General features: G+C 47.8%; 2 protein-coding genes across 2 annotated transcripts in view; both read right to left on the bottom strand.

Moving 5' to 3' along the window:
- DNAH9 (dynein axonemal heavy chain 9) overlaps positions 1 to 8,125 on the bottom strand; it is a 62,406-nt gene extending 54,281 nt beyond the window's left edge. The window contains exons 1-13 of the mRNA XM_053452800.1: positions 7,683 to 8,125; positions 5,721 to 5,917; positions 5,026 to 5,184; positions 4,790 to 4,920; positions 4,204 to 4,415; positions 3,327 to 3,560; positions 2,484 to 2,651; positions 2,071 to 2,187; positions 1,825 to 1,975; positions 1,498 to 1,612; positions 1,159 to 1,227; positions 688 to 814; positions 63 to 318 (exon numbers count right to left, since the gene is read on the bottom strand). Of these exons, the coding sequence (XP_053308775.1) occupies positions 63 to 318; positions 688 to 814; positions 1,159 to 1,227; positions 1,498 to 1,612; positions 1,825 to 1,975; positions 2,071 to 2,187; positions 2,484 to 2,651; positions 3,327 to 3,560; positions 4,204 to 4,415; positions 4,790 to 4,920; positions 5,026 to 5,184; positions 5,721 to 5,917; positions 7,683 to 8,033 (2,287 nt within the window). The 5' untranslated portion in view covers positions 8,034 to 8,125. The remainder of the gene's footprint in view (positions 1 to 62; positions 319 to 687; positions 815 to 1,158; positions 1,228 to 1,497; positions 1,613 to 1,824; positions 1,976 to 2,070; positions 2,188 to 2,483; positions 2,652 to 3,326; positions 3,561 to 4,203; positions 4,416 to 4,789; positions 4,921 to 5,025; positions 5,185 to 5,720; positions 5,918 to 7,682) is intronic.
- A 2,672-nt stretch (positions 8,126 to 10,797) lies between these two features.
- On the bottom strand, positions 10,798 to 18,530 carry ELAC2 (elaC ribonuclease Z 2). The gene is made up of 24 exons (XM_053453253.1): positions 18,244 to 18,530; positions 17,106 to 17,156; positions 16,960 to 17,030; positions 16,721 to 16,785; positions 16,217 to 16,274; positions 16,065 to 16,133; positions 15,791 to 15,925; positions 15,648 to 15,706; positions 15,481 to 15,539; positions 15,217 to 15,289; positions 14,688 to 14,800; positions 14,364 to 14,462; positions 14,115 to 14,253; positions 13,960 to 14,039; positions 13,628 to 13,749; positions 13,322 to 13,415; positions 12,796 to 12,934; positions 12,558 to 12,596; positions 12,359 to 12,468; positions 12,174 to 12,273; positions 11,966 to 12,086; positions 11,719 to 11,797; positions 11,375 to 11,519; positions 10,798 to 11,294 (listed from the first exon to the last, which is right to left on the bottom strand). Exons 1-24 carry the CDS (start codon positions 18,486 to 18,488, stop codon positions 11,073 to 11,075), a joined length of 2,487 nt encoding a protein of 828 aa, XP_053309228.1. The 5' UTR covers positions 18,489 to 18,530; the 3' UTR covers positions 10,798 to 11,072.
- Between the last annotated feature and the right edge of the window lie 1,327 nt (positions 18,531 to 19,857).

Here is a 19,857-nt window from a genome sequence, read left to right as displayed (position 1 = left end):
CCCCGGATACCAGACACATTGTAACGGAACAGGAATGCGAAAAGGTGAAAGGTTTTCCATACCAAGTGCCTTCCAGTTCAAGGTCTCTTCTGCGTTTTTTAAGTGGATGTCGATGTCTTTGAGCTGCTCTTCCACCAAGGGATACTCCACCTCCAGTATGGTTTTTAAGATCTTGTTGTACCAGTTCGCCATCAGTTCGAGGTTGGCAGTGAATTTCCGGTAAGATTCCTTCGCGGTGAATATATCTTCTGCTTCTTTGGGGATGGTCTCCATGCGGAGATTCTGAAGATACTTCACCTCGCGGAGGACGGAGACGAGCTGTGGGTAAAAAAAGGTCCACAGGTCTGTCAGTTACGATTCTCGGAACATCCAGAACTCTACAATAATCAATGGGCTCCTCTCCTTCAAAGACTTAAGAACCCATACAGCCAGCGAGTCCTACAGAGACGTGATAGTCATTATTATGGGTCAAGGGGTCTCCTGGCATGGGCTGGTCAATCAAAGCACGTCTTCCAGATCTACCTGTGCTCATGGAGGATCTGTCGGACTGGGAGAACAACATAGAACATTGCAGAGAAAGACCATAAAGGCGCATCCATTCCCACCTTATATTGTTACATTTATACTGTTCTTCTCAGGGCGCCATCGTATCCGAGCAAAGAGCAAACCCGTGACTGATATAGATACCTGTGGCTCAAAGTTGACAGAGATCAGTCTGGAGCTCTCATCGCGCACAATAAGCGGCCGCATGAGGTTATACTGTGACTTTTCCGACACCGTCTGGCACCATTCCTGATACATCCTCTCGGTGTATCTAAAAGACAGAGGCATCCGGTCAATCAAGGTTAACCCTGGTGTAAGCCAATAGAGAGCCCAATATAGGCCAATAATGTCAGCGACAGTAAATTTAACACGGCGTAAACGAGGACACCAGAGAAGTTGTTGGAGACCGATTTAGGACTTGAAGCTCGTGCTGTTAAAAGGTTAAGAAACGACGGCAGAAGCTGAAGAAGAAGAAGGACGGAAAGCCGGAAGCACACCAGGTCCTCCAACGAGGTGCCTCAACCCGCTTGAGATACAACTACCCAAACGTGGCAATTAATCTACCCCATCGCTCTGACACATGGCTTTTGACTTGTATTTAAATACTAGACTTACTTGTCCAACAGATCCATCATCTCCTCATATTTCTGCTTCATGCGTCTGCCCTCGGCGGAGTCCATGCAGCTACGAAAAAGAAAACCCAAATATAAAGTCAGCGGCTGCATGAACCTAATCAAGAACCCCATCTCCAGGATCCCCTCCAACATTGGCAGGGTGTCACGAGATCCTCATTATGTCTGGGAGATCTAAAGAGATCTAAAAAGGTCTCTTGAAGTGAAAAGGAGTGAGATCAGTGGTTTCTCGCACTTCTAAAATATCGAGAGAAAACCTCAAGCCCGCCAAAGACCCCGCAAAAAAAGCCTCCGATAAGATGAAGCCCTGACGTCTACTTACGGGTGCGTCACATGCCGGAAGTTACTGAAAGGTGTCTGGAGTCTCTCGCGAAGCTCCTGAGCCCAGTTGAGGTTGCCCGCCACAAGCGGCATGTTCTTGTTAATTTGCGGATACGCTGCAAAAAACAAACAAAAAGGTGTCAGACAGCCCAAAATGTCAGACGGGACAATCTAATCCGGCATTTAAAGGACTGTAAACATTATATTATCAGAAGCCCCATAAACGGGTGATCAGCCCATGCTCGGTGTAAGAATAAGCGTTATTACATTTATTGTATTGAATTTACGGCTAAATGACAGCACAGGATGGTTACAAAGTATCACGGACCGTGTTCCGCATCGTTCTGAACGTGTCTATCAAAGATGATCTTCGCAGCATCCAGTTCCTGATCAAACATGGTTATCAGGCGCGGATATTTATCATAGACGTCTTCAGCGATGATGGGTCTGTCCAGGAGGCTCCCAAACATATCCACCAACTGTGGGCAAAGCAGACACACCGCGGTCACAAGGATATTAATACATAGAGGAGTATCGCCCGTTCCCTCGCTACTCGCCACGCAGACATACTAACCCTGAAGGCATGTTCTAGGCCAGAGGCGTCATCAAATCCGAGGCAGAAGACCGTCCCCAGCCTCCGGTCCATGTCCCGCACGGTCAGTTTGAACTCAGACACGTCCTGCTCGAACTCCTAGCAAGGAACGTATGGAACGGAGTCAGCGGGAGGCAGCGACGCGGATGTTCAACCAGCCCGTCCCATCGGACCGGCCGCCATTTAACGAAACCAACCACCAAAAAATGAATCCATTACAAGCCAAACGGGTCATCTTGAGTCATTATGATAAAACACTCCCCACAGTAAAATAAATCACTTCATTTCTTCAATTTTTGGGAAAACCCAACAGAAAGTTACATTATTAACGCAACCAGCAGATGAAAATGAAAATGAGAGAGAGACGGCAGAAAAGTATATTTTACGCCACAAACCGCGTTGCTCGTGTCCAGGCAGTCGTACGTCCTCTCCGAGAACACTTTGTAGACGTCCTGGAATTCCTGGTACATGCCGGACACCGTCTGGCTCAAAGCCTTTCCCTTAATCCCACCGAACTCGATCTTCTCGAGCTTCATCATGTCTACAGCCGTAAGCAACAGGTCCTGAGAAGTAAAAAAAAATAAACAGGGTTATAGATGGAGCCAAGCCATATGGGGTCTGGTACCGGTGTAACACAATCACGGCAGGCACTCAGGGTTACAGGGGGTGACCGTGCTTCGTATTCTGCCGACATGCAGCAGACATGGCAGACGGTTCATTAAAGTATTTTTTAAGGGAATGCTTAATTCTAGCCTGTTGTCACGTGACGCAAAAAGGGGGCACCGATATCCTTTGTTGCTCTGGAACACAAAAGGCTTCTTAAGGTTTCTGCAGTTCGCACAAAACACAGGGAGGGTGGGACTCGTCGGGCAATCGGCGTCGCTGCGTTATTCTAATGCCGGGACGCGGACCGCCGACGGGGTTAACGGAATCATCCCACGCGGCGGCCAAACGGCGGATTAAAAACCGGATGCCGCGGGATCTTTCGTAATCCCCGCTACGAGAAAATCCTAACCCGGGATATAATTACCTCGCTGGAGCAAACTGGATTTACGCCTTTTACGTAATCTTTAAGAGCGAGAAAACGGTATTCGCATTTTCAGCTAAACTTGCATTTTATTGTAAAAAAAAACAATGTTCTCTTTTGAGAAAGAATCACCAACTTCTGTCCCAACACACGGACCAGGGCTTTAGATCCGGCCGGTAAAAGGCGTCCACGTTCTCCTCCTAATTCTCACCTCTATGGCTTCGAGCCGCTTGGTAAAGCAGTCCAGCCGGGCGAACACCATGATGGACGGGAAGTCCCAGGGCTTCACCTCCTGCCCATCCTTAGAGTAGCTCTGGAGCTTCTCCCGCTTCTCCTCAAACGTCTGCACGAGGAAACGCAGGACGCCGAGGACCTCCTGGACTTTTCCAAGGCTTTCTTCAGTCTCTCCTTTGAGGAGGTCCTCAGGGTTCAGGTAGCTCCGAGCCTGCGGAAAGACACAGAACATTCTGTCTCACGTCCATTACAGACCAAATGGACGGGAGCGGAAGGGATTAAGGCCACAGGGATGAAAAAGAGGGTTGGCAGCCACCACGAGTCCTCTCTCGTTTTAATGCCACCAGTGATTAGCTCTCGTTGGAGATAATACCCGGGCTCTCTGCACCCCGTGGCGCGCGCTAAACAAGCAAAAGGCGATTTCCATTAAAATAAGTTAAAAGCAGAACACGGGAAGACAGAGTGTCCATTACCGCTAACGTAATCGTGCTTTAGACGGAAGTCACTCTATGGAGACAAATTTTCTTCTCTAATCGCCTCTTTCCTCCAATTTATGTCCAACTTTTAAATTTTAATTACCGAGAAACAGAAAAAGTTCAGGGAAATGTAATTAGGCGCTCCTGCGACCTCTTACAAACCTTAAGCCGTGTAAAAGAACCTCATACAGGAGGCACGATATTTCCGCTCCATGAAACGGATCCATTGAAACATTTCGGGGTAAAGTTTTTGCGTTTACCCCAATCAGCACGGAGCTGGAAGGCGATGAATTCCACGGAAATGCTAGATGAGCCTCGTTAGCGAGGACTCGCGTGCCGGGTCATTAACCTGCGCCGTTTAGTACAGCGATCACTCACCTGCTGGATGAACAGGTTACAGATCTCCTGCGTCAGCACGATGACCCGCGCCGGGGTGTTGTAATATTTGGAACGCGCCCACAATAAGCACAACACGTGAAGCAGAGGAGCCACCAGAGGCTTCGCCTCGTTAAATTCCACGCTTTCTATTTCTTCTAAATGCCGCTGAAGGGGTTTCAGGTGTAAGTTAATGTCTTGAGCTTCCGACAAAGCTGGAGGAAGGAGAAGAGGAAGGAGAAGAGGAAGGACATGGATTTAAGGCCCCAAACGGTACTAGACGCAGGACACAGACGGTTAACAACCAAACTCATCAGCTGGGGAGAAACATTGCTATTTTGGGAAAAGGAAACGGAATGCCTGCAGCGCCGGTGATTTAAGGTCACTCTCCATCAGTTCATTAATGGGGTCCAATATCTCTTTCCCGGTTGCAATGCCCTGGAACATGCGCTATTTATAAAAAGAAGTCTTTCAGCTCCCAGAAATGCGAGAAGTCGGGGGATCACAAGGTCGCTGCTACTTTCTAGAGATTTCCTTCCTCCCCCTGACCTGAGATCTGCACCGAGCGCTCCACCAGCTAAACCCCTACCTGCCACCACGTCGCGGAATAAGGCTTTAAAGGCAGGGAAATAACTGCTTTGGACCCTCTCGAGGAGCTCGGCCATCTTCCGGACTTTCTTGGTTCTCAGCTGGTTGTAAATGCATTCCAGGTCGGCGTATCTGGAAGAATAAAGCATTCCATGAGACGGTCCGCACGGACCCCGGGTCGGCTTAACGGGTTCATGGAGGATCATAATCTCACGAGAAGACAAACCCCCCCCATACCTGTTCTTCCAGAATTCCAGCTCCGTGTGGGGAATCGGGTTCTTTCCCTGGAGAAGCGGCTCCGACGATTCTTTCTTCAGCACCCCCCGTACCTGATGGCTCCATTGTATGATGGCAGACTCGATGGCGTGTACGATCGTCTTATCCAGATGGTCGTTGCTATCAGACAGCGGACAGAAAAAGAGGGGCGTTAAGCGAGTTCACATCCCTGGATATCACTTAATGAATGAGAATGTGAAATTATTCTGTTCCTACCCCAAAAGAGGGTCTCTACAGGCTGAAACCCAGCCAGGCCTACTGCCCCCCACTTAATGTTTCTTTGGTTATTGGATTAGTTTTGGATCGGTACAGCGGGGTTCCACTGGATGTTAATAATCCTTTAATATCCAGCGAAATCAACACAGAGTATAAATCGATCATTTGAAATGGGATATTGAGCCGTACGACAGAAAATCAGGCGGCGACCGCTTCAGAGATCTCACAGCTTCAGCCGACACGACTTGTGGCTGATCTAACCATGTTGCAGGGCTATAGTAGAGGCCAATGATAAAAGCACCAGAAAGAAACCTGGTTTTAGCCATTGGCTTCCGACCACAACGGACGTATCTTCTGAGCCCGCGTGTTGATTAAGGTAACAAATGTAAGATTTCGCCATAAACGTTTGGAAGGTCCGCCCCATCCCCCCCTCCACTTACTTCTTCTCGCTTTCGTAATCCACGTACTCCACTTTCTCCGAGCCGGCTGGGAGCGGGAGTAGCGTCTTCCCTCGAACTTGACCCACCGTGACGAAGACGTTACTTTTTAAATTGCCGACGTGACGCATGACGTCCTGGGAAACTACATGAGGCCAGTTCTGATGGTTCCTCTGGTTGGACAAAATCGGCAACACTACCTACAAACCAAAAAAGACAAAAAAAGTCTGGTGGATGAGAGCCGAGGGGGGCCAGGCTGAGGGTGATCACCCGTGACGGGGGGGGGGATACTAAACGCCCGAATATGAGATCTCTAAGAAGTTTATCGGTTATTAGCGAACGGGAGACACGGCCACCACGGGGAGGAACAATCAAACAGTGAGATCATTCGTATAGGCTTATACTGACCCACAGAGCTTACCATCTAGACATATCTGATGTATTTTATAGAGATGCAGACATATATTATATAGAAATTCGTTTTTTGGAACCACAGCAGTAAACGGTCATTAGGCGCCATTTATCGAAGGTGCTTTAATGTCCGTCGGTCGCCGTAGCGTAATTACCCCGCGAGCCGGCGCTTCAGTAAAGGCCGAGGCTTTCTTTGCCAAAATTTCTATCACAAAATGAAGAAGCGGGGGCTGAAATACCGTAAGAGATTCTCGTTTAAGGCCCAATCGTTCATTTTCGGGAAATTCCAACTAAACGCCGCGTCCGCTAAAATTTTATTAAAATTCTATATAAAGAGCAAGGTTGCCACCCGGTGGCCACGCACAGTAACAACGACTTTCCACAAAACATTTAACTTCGTGTTAAGCAAAGAAGTGATTTCAATCATTCCTCGAAGAAGTTTCCAAACACATCCAATCCACACAAAAAACATGTTTATTCTCTGCTGCTATGAAAACAAAGCTTTTCAACCTATCAGAGTCTCTCTCCGTGAAAGAAAAAAAAAAGCATTAATGTATTAAAAACAAAAACAGAACCCACCAGCATATCGGCCCACGTTGGCCCCCCGTTTCTTCTGCTGGAAAGACTGAAACCTTAATCGTTAGTCTCATCTTAGATTCACGAGACTTATGCCTATCCCATGCATTTTAAAGTTATCTCACATCTGCTGGGAGGCAGTTCCACTTATCTACTACCCTCTCAGCAAAGTGAAACTTCCTTACATTACATCGAAGCCATTGCCCTCGTTGTTTCTGGACAGGGTAGGACTCTGAAAATAACAGGGAGGGTTTGTAACGCCTCACGGAGAGATTTACTAAATAACTTGCGGTATAAACCTCTGTGTTATTTTATAAAGGCAGCTGACAGGCGGCTCCATTTGGCAGCTATCGGCACGGGTTCTCACGTCTTAGTAAATCTTGCCCTAATTTCTAGCTCGACGTCTGTCAAACAGAAGAATGGACCACTGAAGAGGTTAAAATGACTAAATACCGGCATTTACGTTACCAAGACGTCACATCACTGGGTTTAATGCGGGCAAAAAAAAGAAAAAGTGCAAGTTTATCAAGTTTTAACCCCCTCACGGCCGGTGTCAACGTGTCTTACTGGCCAAAGTGCCCTACAGGGTTAATTAGACGGCCCCAGCTATTCACTAAACTCAGCCTATTGTTCGCCATTGTGCTGAAAAGCAGGCGGGCCGGTCTCCGCGTGGGGTGTAAAGGAACGTGGCATCCTCGTCACCATGACAACAGAATGCACTGATACAAACTTTCACTGCAGACAATCAGTTTCAACTCTTCAGCCCCAGAAAAGCTTTTCTCAGCCTGGCACGCTTGCCCCGGTGATGTCATCTTATGTGTCACATTTAACCCCTGGGGGGGGGCATATTTCATATACCAAATAACATTTTCACTCATAGAAATATCCATACAGAAAGACAAGCGCGGGGGGGGGCAGAGAGTTCCCATAGAATAGTACCGGGGGGTCTCGTAATTACACATTGATTGGGGGTCTTACCTCCTCCACCAGGGCAGAGAAGTGATCCAGCGGAGCGTAGGACAGATCCCCGTAGATCAAGCTGCTCTTCATGGAGTCCGCGCTCAGAGAGGAAGCGCTCCGTTTCAGAAAGAAGACGGCTTTGCTTTTGCCGGTGTTGGGGAATTCTAACGCGGGCACCAGCTGCCCCGCGGGGTTCAAAGCTACCACCAGCACCGGGTGCTCAGCCTTGTCCAGGAACTCCTGCAGGATCTGCCTGTGCTCCTCCGCGGAGACGCATTTCTGCCAGCGATCGGGTTTTAGCTTGAGTGTTTTCAGCACGTAGTCCTCCAGGAATTGCAGCCTCTTGTCCGCAGGGGCAGGGTCGCCCATCTTTCTTTCGGAGGGGGTAAGAAGGCGAGATTTGGTGCCAGGGGTGCAGAGATTTCTAGTGCACGGGTGCTCGGCTGCCGGGGACTGAGCGCTTTTCGGTCACGGCTTTGGGCTTTTGAGTCGCGGCTGTCATGGAAACTCTGTTTACTTTCAACAAGTTGCATCGATCTGTTGCAGCTCCAGGGAGAAAGCTGCCTCACTGCCCCCCCCTAGCAGGTGCAACGGGACGGAACTGCACCGGCTCTGATTAACCACCACCTGCGACCCGATCGAGAAACGCCGGGGAGGAATAATATTTACTGATCTCTGAAAGAAAAAGGTTACAAATGAAACGTCTGCATTCAAACAATTTACTAAAAATAAACAATCGCTGAGCCTTTTCCATCGGTGTTCCGTATAATGCCCCCAAAAATGAGCTTTATAAGAGTTATTTCTAAATAAACCTTAATTCTTGTTACAAAGTTAATAATAATAATAATAATAAATAATAATAATAATAATAATAAATATGGCTGGGGGGAGGGGAAGGGTTTCTCTTTAACACATTGTGTGCTGAGACAGGGCATTTAAAGGGTTAAAACAATTTGATTTGTGCACAAAAGGCAATGTTTTTGTTTATGACACAAATAATAATAGTTTATTTGGTATGAAATATCACATTGTAAGCGTTTGTTTGTTGCAGGAAATGATGTCTTTTCACTTCATTGTTGGCATGTGAGACTGAGGTAAAAAATGTGCAGCGATATTTGAGGTTAATTTACCTGAAATGCATTACTTTTTACCCTTTATTGTTGGATGAAATGAAAACTTTGATATTTCAGGCTCTGAACAACAATACAGGGAGGGCTTTGGTTTAAGAGGAAGCGTCTGAAAGGGTTAATGAAGTGACCTTTACTGACCTGGACGAGGATATTGGGGGACAGGTGAGAGGATACCCCCAAATGTACCTCTCCACCTCACCTCCCTGCCGCTGCCGCTTCCCGTGAGGGAAGTGAACGGCGCGGTCGTGTGGCGTCACCCGCGGGGGCGGGGCTCCCCACTTCCTGTTGCACTGGGCTGCTGGTTATGATTATGGCAGTTCAGGTAATATGTATTATTAGGGCTTTTATTATAAGAACATTCTAGACTGTCCCTGTAGGTAATTCGGATTAAAACTACAGTTAGTGCAGGGATAGGCAATCTTCCAGATTTTGTGAACTACATTTCCCTTGATGCTTTGCCAACATTATGACTGTAAGAGCATTATGGGAGATGTAGTCCACAACATCAGGAGAGCCGAAGATTGCCTACCCCTGAGTTAGGGTAAATGTGTATTAAGTGTATATTATACCCCAATGGGGGTAGGTGTACTGGGTGACTGATTTCATACCCCAATGGGGGTAGATGTATTGGGTAACTGATATTATACCCCAATGGGGGTAGGTGTTTGAAGTGACTGATATTATACCCCAATGGGGGTAGGTGTATTAGGTGACTGGTATTATACCCCAATGGGGGTAGATGTATTGGGTAACTGATATTATACCCCAATGGGGGTAGATGTATTGGGTAACTGATATTATACCCCAATGGGGGTAGGTGTATTAAGTGACTGATATTATACCCCAATGGGGGTAGGTGTATGAAGTGACTGATATTATACCCCAATGGGGGTAGGTGTATTAGATGACTGGTATTATACCCCAATGGGGGTAGATGTATTGGGTAACTGATATTATACCCCAATGGGGTTAGGTGTATTAAGTGACTGATATTATACCCCAATGGGGCACTGTAGGTTCATTCAGGGGGGAAGCATTATGGGAGGAGGCCGGCGTGGCAGGAAGTCGTCCAATTACCCCCCTTACAGGTAAAAAACCTCCAAACTGTGTGAATAAAATGAATGCCTTCCTTTTTAAGCCACATAAAAAGTCCTGATAAAGCCCCGCCCAATAACACCTCTAACCACACCCCCTAATATGCCTCTCTGACCATTTTTGATGTTGGTCGGTACGGGTAACATAATCCAACAGGGGTAGCTGGGAAAGCCAGGAGAATTCTGATCCATAGACGGCAGAAAATAAAGAATTGCCCCCTCTAATCTGCCCTCATGAATTCCTTTAACGTGTCACTGATTTACCTGCTGGACCTTGGATTAAGCAATATCCACTCCGGGGAGGACTTAGCGGTGCATGCGGGTCTACAAACATTATAACACACGGTGTGCAGGTACCTTCCGTCAACACACACACACACACACACACACACACACACACACACACACAGCAATACTCTGTCCTCTGTAACGTCAGTGAATAAAAATAACTCTCCGCGTCTCTTCCTCGCGGGCGCCGGGGGTTGCTACGATCTCCCCCGCGTTTGGCGACAATCTTATCTTTATTGTTTAGTGTAAACATTGGATGACACGGATTGCGTGTGCAGCGTTATAACACACGTGTGCTGCCTCCGCCGCTGTGATTTTACTACCAGGGCAGAAGAGAGCAAACAAGCTTATCAGCGCTGTCTGGAGGGGGCGGTTCCCGCCACATCACGCATACAAGACGCTGGCATTTGGAATTCTGATACACGCGGCTGTAAAACCCGAATAGGTGGAAATAAAGCCACCCCACGAGCCGGGGGGGCCGTCGGTGCGTGAAATGTAACCCCCCCATGAAAATCGCACGACACACACTACATATATCATTGGCAACAATAACATTTATTTATTGAACGGGGGAAAAAAAAGTATTTTAAGCTCATTTCATAAATAAAATCCATTTCATCGTTTATGCTAAAAAAAAATATATATATAGTTGCCTTTTTTTCAATTTCCCATTTACAAGACTTTTCTATATTTATTTATAAACTGTAAATGATAGAAGGCAGACGTCGCGGCCCGTAGGGAAAATGTTTTTTTGGGTTTTAATGGCACAATTCAAATGTATACATATTTTACACGTTCTTCGGAAAGTTCTTGCACGTTCCACGCGCTGTTCCTCGGCTCGGAAGCAGCCGTCTCTTTGCTCCCGGGATCCGAGGGGCTTCGTATCCGGCGGGCGTTCAGTTGGCTTTTAATTTTTTGGCCCCAGCAGCCGGCCCGGGATCTTCCAAGTCCCGCTTGGGTCCGGAGCCGTTCAGCGGATCGTCGGGCTGTTGAGACTCCTTCAGCTGCCGAAGCTCACGTTTCTCTCTCCTTTCCTCCATTTCTTCGAGTTCCTCGGCAAACAGAACCTTCAGAGGGTCGACCAGTTTGGGGATTATCCTGCAGTCACTCAATCGGATCTTAAAAGCAAGGAAGCCGAGTGAGCAAAGATTCAAACGAAACCCTCGGAGGGGGCGCGACGGCCACGGATCGTACTCACCCTCATGTGATCGAACGATATTCCAACCTTGTCGCTGAAATCATCGCTGAACAAGGGGAGTTTGGCGTATCGCTGGCTGAAGTGGTTTAACATAATGAACTCCGCGTTCATCTTCACGCCGATGCCAATAGCCTGGGACGTGGTGCTGGAAAGAGAACGGAGAGAAGCGGCGATAACGGAGGTATCCGTGGGCTCGCGATCCGCGACTCTGCTGCTGAAGTCGGGATTTCCGGCGGGAGCAACCGGGGAGAGCAACGGCGAGGCAAGAAAAGCCCGGAAAGCGAGCGGTGGGGGGGCAACTGGCCTTATAGCCACTAAATGGCTATTAAAAAAAAAACTATCACCTGTGTGTCTTTTCTACAGCCTCTTCCTCCAGTCCATCTTCCAGAGTCGCTTCATGGATAAGTAAAGATGCGTTTTTACCTTTTGAGGAAAAAGAACTCTTACGAAAAGCCATTGGGTCAACGTTTTTAAAAAAATAACCCCCCTGCCAGCGGCCGGATCTTGGGAACAGTTCCTCCGACGAGTCCCCACATTGGTCTTACCAGTTCCACCCGTCTACACAAGGCAGCTTATCCGAACCCTACTTACCCATCTGCACCAAGGCATCGCAGGGCATGGTGTCTCCGGAGAAGACCAACTTCCAGCCAGACCGATGAACAATGGCGCAAGCAAAAGCGTTCCGGCAATGCCTGACCAGGCAGGTCTGGAACTGGCAGGGAGAGATCCACAATGTTACGGATCCTGCGGTCAGACGCGCAGAAGTGTTGGCAGACTCGGTTACAGAGTATTAACCCACCTTTTCCAGCTCATACGTTTCCAAAAGGGAGGCGATAAAACCCTTTGTCTTTGGGTGAAGGACCTCCGACCCTTCCATTAGATCCTTCGCTGGGATTAAGCTGCGAGCAGCGGGGTAAATACATTCGTATTATTCACACGTTCTCCGCCACCCAAAACGACTAAAGTGCGAAGACAACAACTCACTTGATGTGATGGAGGATTGCCTGGCAGTGGTCGTGGTATTGGTTTAACCAGGTCATTATCAGAGAGGGCCCTACGACAAGCACCGGAGTGAACGCCTTTCCCTTGGATTTCTGGAAACAAATGAGAAAAGGAGCGCGTGAGCAGAACGCCGAGCCTCGCGGAGGACAGCTAGAAGCGATCAGTTCACCGGGATACGTACGCAAGCCCGCTGTCTTTCTAGAAGGACGCTTAAAAGGCCCTAAAAAGAGAAGAGAAAACAGAAGGTTTTCGGGGCTCACTCAACAAGTGACTGCTAAAATAAAACGCATTAAACTTATACATATAGTATCTCGTAGAATCTTTGCCGTGTTTTACTACTGGTGCAGGACTCCAGAAAGGTAAGCGCGAGTCTCAAATGTCTCTAGCCATTTGTCTCAAATGTCTCTGGCAGTCCTTACCGTGTGGTGATCTGCGTGTATGTGGGAAATGAACACGGCTGATATCTGGCACAGGACGTCGTCCACCATGTCCCCGTAGTGACGATGAAGCTGTCCAAACGTCCCCTCACCACAATCCAGCAACAGAGACTGAGAGGCACTGAGAGAGAATATTAAACGCTGGTTTATAGTAACTACGAGATCACTTTACTAACCACTAAGAGACGTGACAGAAACAAGCAAAAAACAGACACAAAATCAGTAACATCGGGGGGGGGGCACCGGCAGTGAGGTATTTGGGGAAAATATAACATTTCTCGCGTGTGAAAGAGAGAGTGTTAGTGGATCTGTGGGGTTTCTGCGGCCTTTCATTTCACACGAGGATTATCGGGGGCTCAGCGGGACCCCCAGCTTCACGCTGTCTCTTACAGCTGCCTCCTGGTCGGGTTTGTTAAAATGGAAGTGTTGAGGAATGAAAGTGTCAGCGAATGAAAACCTTTACCTCTTTCTATACAGCAGTTTTAACGTGACTCCGATGGAGGCTTACCTGACGTTTACCAGAGTGGAGCTGACGTTACGGGTTTTCATGGGGACGGCCGACCCAGTCCCCAAGAACACAACCTCTGGGTACTGGGGATCACCTGCTGTCAACAAAAGCGAGGACAATTTGGTATCTAGAGCCATACAACCGGGAAGCAGATGTTTCTTATACGTTAAAACCTCTTACCTGGCATCACATCCAGAGTTATAACACAGAGATAAACCAAGAAAGCAGAGTATCGGTAGAAGTGCTCCGAGGCAGCGGGAAGGTCACGCTCTTGTGGCATAACGCACGCACTTCACCTTTTATTACCTTTCGATAGCGCGAGATTGGATTCCAGGATCTCCTTACACTCCTTCAATGCATCTTCAAAGCCGGGGAGTTCAATGGCTTCTTTCACAAACTCTGCACTATTGTTATCAGTAACAGCATCCCTGCAACACAAAACATCCGGTAACAATAGTCGTATAAACACAAACGTCTCTGCAACGCGGCCTCTTTATAGCCTTTAGTGCTCCTTAAGAACACTGGAGCGAATGTACGGTACCAGCCACATAGTCTGACGGCCCTATAGAAACCATAATAATGTGATGACCAAGTTCAAACACCAGCCTGACGCCCCCAAACCCCACGTCGGTCCTCACCTCTGCCACTCTAACTTCGGCCTCAGCTGGTACTTGAGTAGACACTCTCCTCGCACCCCGTGGAAGTCTGCAAGCTCCTCCTTCACGAGAATTAAGACAGGTCAAGCTTAATGTGGCCACAAACGGCGTCTACATAATGGTAGCAGGACACGTACCGTCCTCTGGAAGTTGGCCAGCAGGGGGAAGATGGTCGGGTGAACGAGGTTTAGCTGGGTCTGGATCTTGTAGCTCCGGAGGTTATGTACTGTACTGGCATTCTCATTTAGAATCAGGTGTTCTGTTTGAGACCCAAATCTAGAGAAGAATGCAACAAAAAGAGTGAAAAATGTATAAAGTCTGCTACATAAAGACAACATTATTAACTTCCCTGTCTCTGCTAAGCAGAAACGGCAAAACCCACGTACCCCGCCATCCACTGCCGGTAGCTGCTGGTCCGGAGAATGTGCTCAGGGGTCATGTGGACGACCATCACCAACGGACTCTCTGACTTGCCTTCTTGAAAGCTGGAAACGTTCAGATCATCGCATTAAAAGATACAGTTACTTCGTCGTATAAAACATTTATTTCTCAGAAACATCTCACGATATATTTAAAAATACACATTAAAGAAACAGGCAGGGTGACGGAGTTATACCCGCAGTTACGCTTATAAAGTAGTCCGGTTTGGATCCAATGCACCGCGATGGAGCGGCGTTCACACACAGATGCGTCAGGCTCCGTGGCGTTACCTTTTAAGAGTTTCGTTTTCAATGACCGGGGCGATGAACTCTTCGCTGGGACACTCTACCACGATAAAAGCCGGGCCGGGCTCCGGAGGTGTGCACACGTCCTCAGGGAAGATCTGCCAGGCCGAGAAACACAAGGCACCATTTCTACCGTGAAGCCAGAGCTGGCTGCGCTGCGTTAAAGTGTTAGTTAATGACTACGGGAAGTGACGCGTCTCCAGATCGTACGGCATTGTTGGGGATGATGGAGAAGACGCTCAGGACTTGTGACCGTTCTCACAACAAAAGAAAATAAAAAACATCCGTGTAGTCACCGTGTGATCCGTGAACTCAGTTATTCCAAAGTATATCTAAAAACGTCACATGTATGATTTGAAATCGTAATTATTGTATAATTATTGTAACGGCAGCTGGTGTTGCTGTTTGTCGCCCTCTGGAGCCCCCTCTATTAACTGCAGCGGGACGACCCAATTCCAGATAAAATTTGATTTTTCTTATAAAACTTTATATTTCGCGAGTGCAGTCATTTCACCTCTTTTCCTTCATAGACAACGCTCTTCCCAGCCTTCAGCTGCGCGATTATAGGTCCGATGGCAGCCGTCCCTCTAAAAGAACAAAGCCAAGAATACACCGTTACTGCCAGCACGAACCCCTTCGCTGCGCCACATCCAAGATATGCTCCTCAAAATAAAATCTGCAACCGGCACAGTGATATTTATAAATACAGCCGTAAACCCCCATCTAGTGTCGTGGATATGCGGTCTGTCCCCTAGACACACAATGAGACCATACATACACCGGGAGTCCGAGATCCTTGGCTTTGAGGACCAGGAAGTTCCCCTTTTTGGCATGAAGCTGAAAAGCAAGAGATATCGATGTGAGATGTATTTTTTCCCCTAAATCACTAACTAAAAAAGTCAAGTTAAATGTTAATAAAGAGAAAAACGTGGGCTTCCATCTCACCTTACACACGAAGGAGACCACTAAAGAAGGGTCTCTTGTGGTGGTCCTCTCCCAGCGCCCTGAAAGGAGATGGATGATAAAGGTCATTATGAAGACCACTGGGCGGTGGGAGGAAGACACAACGAATAAGAAGATGGCCATACCCGGCCCCGGGGACTGTCTGCCCGCTGTTGGCTCGGCACCGTTGGGTGCTGGATTGTCTGGCTGCCGACTCTCTCTGTTGGGGGACCTCGGGGGGCTCACAGACCCAGTTGAGTTTTCTGCTGCTGGTTTGGTGCCTACAAGATGCAGGACTCCAGTCAGAAGACCCATTATCATACAAACCCCGACAGAAGGAAGTTTGCGTCAAACTTATAGCCGTAACCGTGTTCTGGATCAGCCCAAACACACAATATACAAGCCCTGAGACGCACTTACTGGTGATCGGCACCTGGTACACGGTCATGGTGTCATCCTGGTATTCTGGATCCGAGCAGGGACGCACGGCTGCGGAAGAGACGGGACAGTCAGCTAGTATCGGAACAAAACTTATCGCGTTCCCCGAATAAATAAACAGGAAAGAGACTCACAGAGGTCGATGCCGTGCAAGGGACCCGAAAAAACTTTAACGGCCTCGAGATACTTTTGCTGTGAAAAGATATTAAATAGACGTTAGTATCACCGGGCATTCCGGAACGTCAGAGAAATATATAATACTTGGTGGATTTGTGCTTTTTTAGACAGTGTGTGTGTGTGGGGGGGCTGTTGTTCTCACTCAGACATGAAATTGGTTGTCACCCGCGTTCACTCAGCATCTCTCTACAATCTCCGACAACCGCCTTTTCTCCTCCGTCTGGATTATTCTCTCCTCTTCCGACCACGGGGACAACCTCTCCACCGGGTGGAGGAAGGAGACATCATGGAAGCCGTTGGCGGAGAAGGTAGGGAGAGGTTGAGTTACAAAAAAAACTCAAATTTGGGGGTCCCTCCCCTTTTTCGGACATTCACACGAATGAAGGAAGTTAACGAAATTTGTTAAAGATTAAAGTTTGTACAAAAAACAAATGCAGTTGAAGACCCAGCTTGAAACGTACCAGCTGCGGGGGTCCGGAGAGAGCGCACCGCGGGAGCCCCGTGTCCCTTAACGTCAGAATCATCCCTGGAACAGAAGATCAAAGAGCTTTAAACATTCCATGTATGTAACTGTGAACGTATTCACCGGAACCATGCGCAGCGCAGTACCATTACCTCCACGAACACTACGCGTGTCCACGGCGCTCACCCACAGGGAACCAACAAAGCGTTTTAATTACAAGGGAATGTGTTTCGTTACCTGATAAACCTCCGACGTTCGCCCAGTTCATGCGCGTCACAAACACGTTGTCCAGCCGCGCCACCTTCACCCTTACAGAAAAAAAAGGAGTTAGACCATAAATAAGAATCGGCCGACAGATGGGCGCTGACGGCTGCCGCTCTTACCTGTGCTCCTGCATCAGTCTCTGCGTCCCCTCGCCGCAATTAAACAGGTACCTGAAAGAGGAGGAAGAACGGCATCTAACTACGACAATAACAATAATCACAATGATACTTATACTACACTACAACAATAACAACAATAATAGCATCTAAACAACAACAATATGAATAACAATGATACTTATACTACACTACAACAATAACAACAATAATAGCATCTAAACAACAACAATATGAATAACAATGATACTTATACTACACTACAACAACAATAATAACCATAATACTTATACTAGACTACAACAACAACAATAATAGCATCTAAACAACAACAATATGAATAACAATGATACTTATACTAGACTACAACAATAACAACAATAATAGCATCTAAACAACAACAATATGAATAACAATGATACTTATACTACACTACAACAACAATAATAACCATAATACTTATACTAGACAACAACAATAATAAACAGCATCTAAACAACAACAAAGTAATATCAATAACAGCAGCAGCATCACCAACCACTAAATCCCCGTGTGACGCTACGTGCCGCGGATGTTTTTTGTCATTTCACAGAAACGTCACTACTAGACTTCTGTCTGTCACATGACAAGATTTCCCCCGTCAGTGTGCCCTCTCCCGGGGGTCACATGTCCCCCCTGTCAGTCAGTGTGCCCTCTCCCCGGGGTCACATGTCCCCCTGTCAGTCAGTGTCCCCTCTCCCCGGGGTCATTTGTCCCTCCTGTCAGTCAGTGTCCCCTCTCCCTGGGGTCATTTGTCCCTCCTGTCACTCAGTGTCCCGTCTCCCCGGGGTCATTTGTCCCTCCTGTCAGTCAGTGTCCCCTCTCCCTGGGGTCATTTGTCCCTCCTGTCACTCAGTGTCCCGTCTCTCTGGGGTCACATGTCCCCCTGTCAGTCAGTATCCCCTCTCCCCGGGGTCACATGTCCCCCTGTCAGTCAGTGTCCCCTCTCCCTGGGGTAATTTGTCCCTCCTGTCAGTCAGTGTTCCATCTCTCTGGGGTCACGTGTCCCTCCTGTCACTCAGTTTCCCATCTCTCTGGGGTCACATGTCCACCCTGCCAGTGTCCCCTCTCTCTGGGGAACAGCCCCGCCCCCTGCTGTCACCTGTTGAACTCGGAGAAGACGTAAAGCGAGGCCCCCGAGTCACGGCTCCCGGCCCCCAGCACCTGCAGGTAGACCGTGGACGGCCCGTGCTGCTCCACTCCCTTCCGCTTCTCGCGGTTCTTGATGTGCCGTAGCGTATCCTTGGGCGGCTTGGCCTTGCGGGCGGAGAAGGCCCTGACCTCCCCGGGCTGAGACATGCTGAGAACACCGGATAACCGTCTCCACACCAGGCCTCGGAGCCACATTCACACCGCAACACGCTGTACCGGGGACCAGCCTCCAGCCAATCAGCGCGCACACACACTCCGCTGACGCGCAGCCATCTGACCAATTACCACTCAGCGTCCCCGTTGCTAGACAACCAGGCGACCAATCACAGACACAACACTCGTTATTATGAACAGGAATGGCCGCCGCCACCGCTGTCACAGTGCCAACCACTGGCCTCCATGATACGGTTGGCGCTCTGTAAACTGCACGTGGGCAGACAGTAATGTTTAACCCTTTAACTGCCACAGAAGCGTGACATGCAGCTAATTAATGTCTCTGATTTAATTAAAAACGATCCCTTATTCTATCCAGTACAGATATAACATATCATATAAATTAGACTGTATAGGTTTCCCCGGCATGCTGCCCCAATTTGGCTGTCAGCAGAACTTACCGAGGCACCGTCCACTAAGCATGCGCAGCATCCAAATCTGGCGCAGGTCCGGGTTGTCGGTCGGCATGGTGCGGGCTCGCTCTCTGGAGCAGTCGATCCTGGCGGTCTTTTTCCCGATGTGCAACAACGTGTATAAAAAGCAGCAGGAAATGGCTTTTTTAAATAAAAACCCCGTTATTCTTCTTTATGCCCCACTCAGTTACACAAAAAACCTCTCACATTCATCGCCCGCCGTCCTGGGGAAATGGATCTTTTTTTTAATATATAATAAACTTTTCTTTTATTTTTGTTTTATTTATCATAAAATATAAGGTATTATGGTTTTTTTCCACGATAATACTCGTCTTACATAAACCTTTATCGAGGGGTTTTAGTAGCGTACATCCTCGCGCGTAGCGTTTCATTAAATCACTTTATCGTTCCACACATCGGCCCGTAACGTTCCATCAGAATGTACGTAAGCGCCGTTACATTCAGTGAAAGGCAGTAAACGTGAGATTATACATCATATATTTCCTTTATCACCAGGCCAGAGCTTTTTATGACCTGCCCTGCTATATAATTAGGAAGACCTGAATATATATCAAGCGGTTTATTACACAGAAGACGCTAACGCGCAGGCCTTACAGGAAAAAAAAATATCAAAAAACAACGGCCTTTAATACTGTGGACGCAACGTACAGCGTCTCCAGGAGCAACCCGCCATCTTTGCTGCGGCCCACGGTGAATCATTTAGGAGACTGGTCCTCAACGTCGGGTTCCTGGGAGCGGCCATCTTGTTTCTTTACTGTTTCCTCTCTGTTACCACAAGCAAAGTTTTTGAATAAAGCTGGATCGAAGATCGTTTTTTTTAAAGTAAAAAAAACTGATTTTAACACTTTCCGGCTGTATTATATTTACCAATTTTTCTTAAAATTTCAGGAATATTTTATGGGCAAGTCTCATGGTTT

This window comes from Spea bombifrons, chromosome 13 (assembly GCF_027358695.1).
Source record: "Spea bombifrons isolate aSpeBom1 chromosome 13, aSpeBom1.2.pri, whole genome shotgun sequence".
NCBI classification, from domain to species: Eukaryota; Metazoa; Chordata; class Amphibia; order Anura; family Pelobatidae; genus Spea; species Spea bombifrons.
Note: the sequence above shows the minus strand (reverse complement) of the source record. Positions and strands in the feature narration are given on the sequence as shown.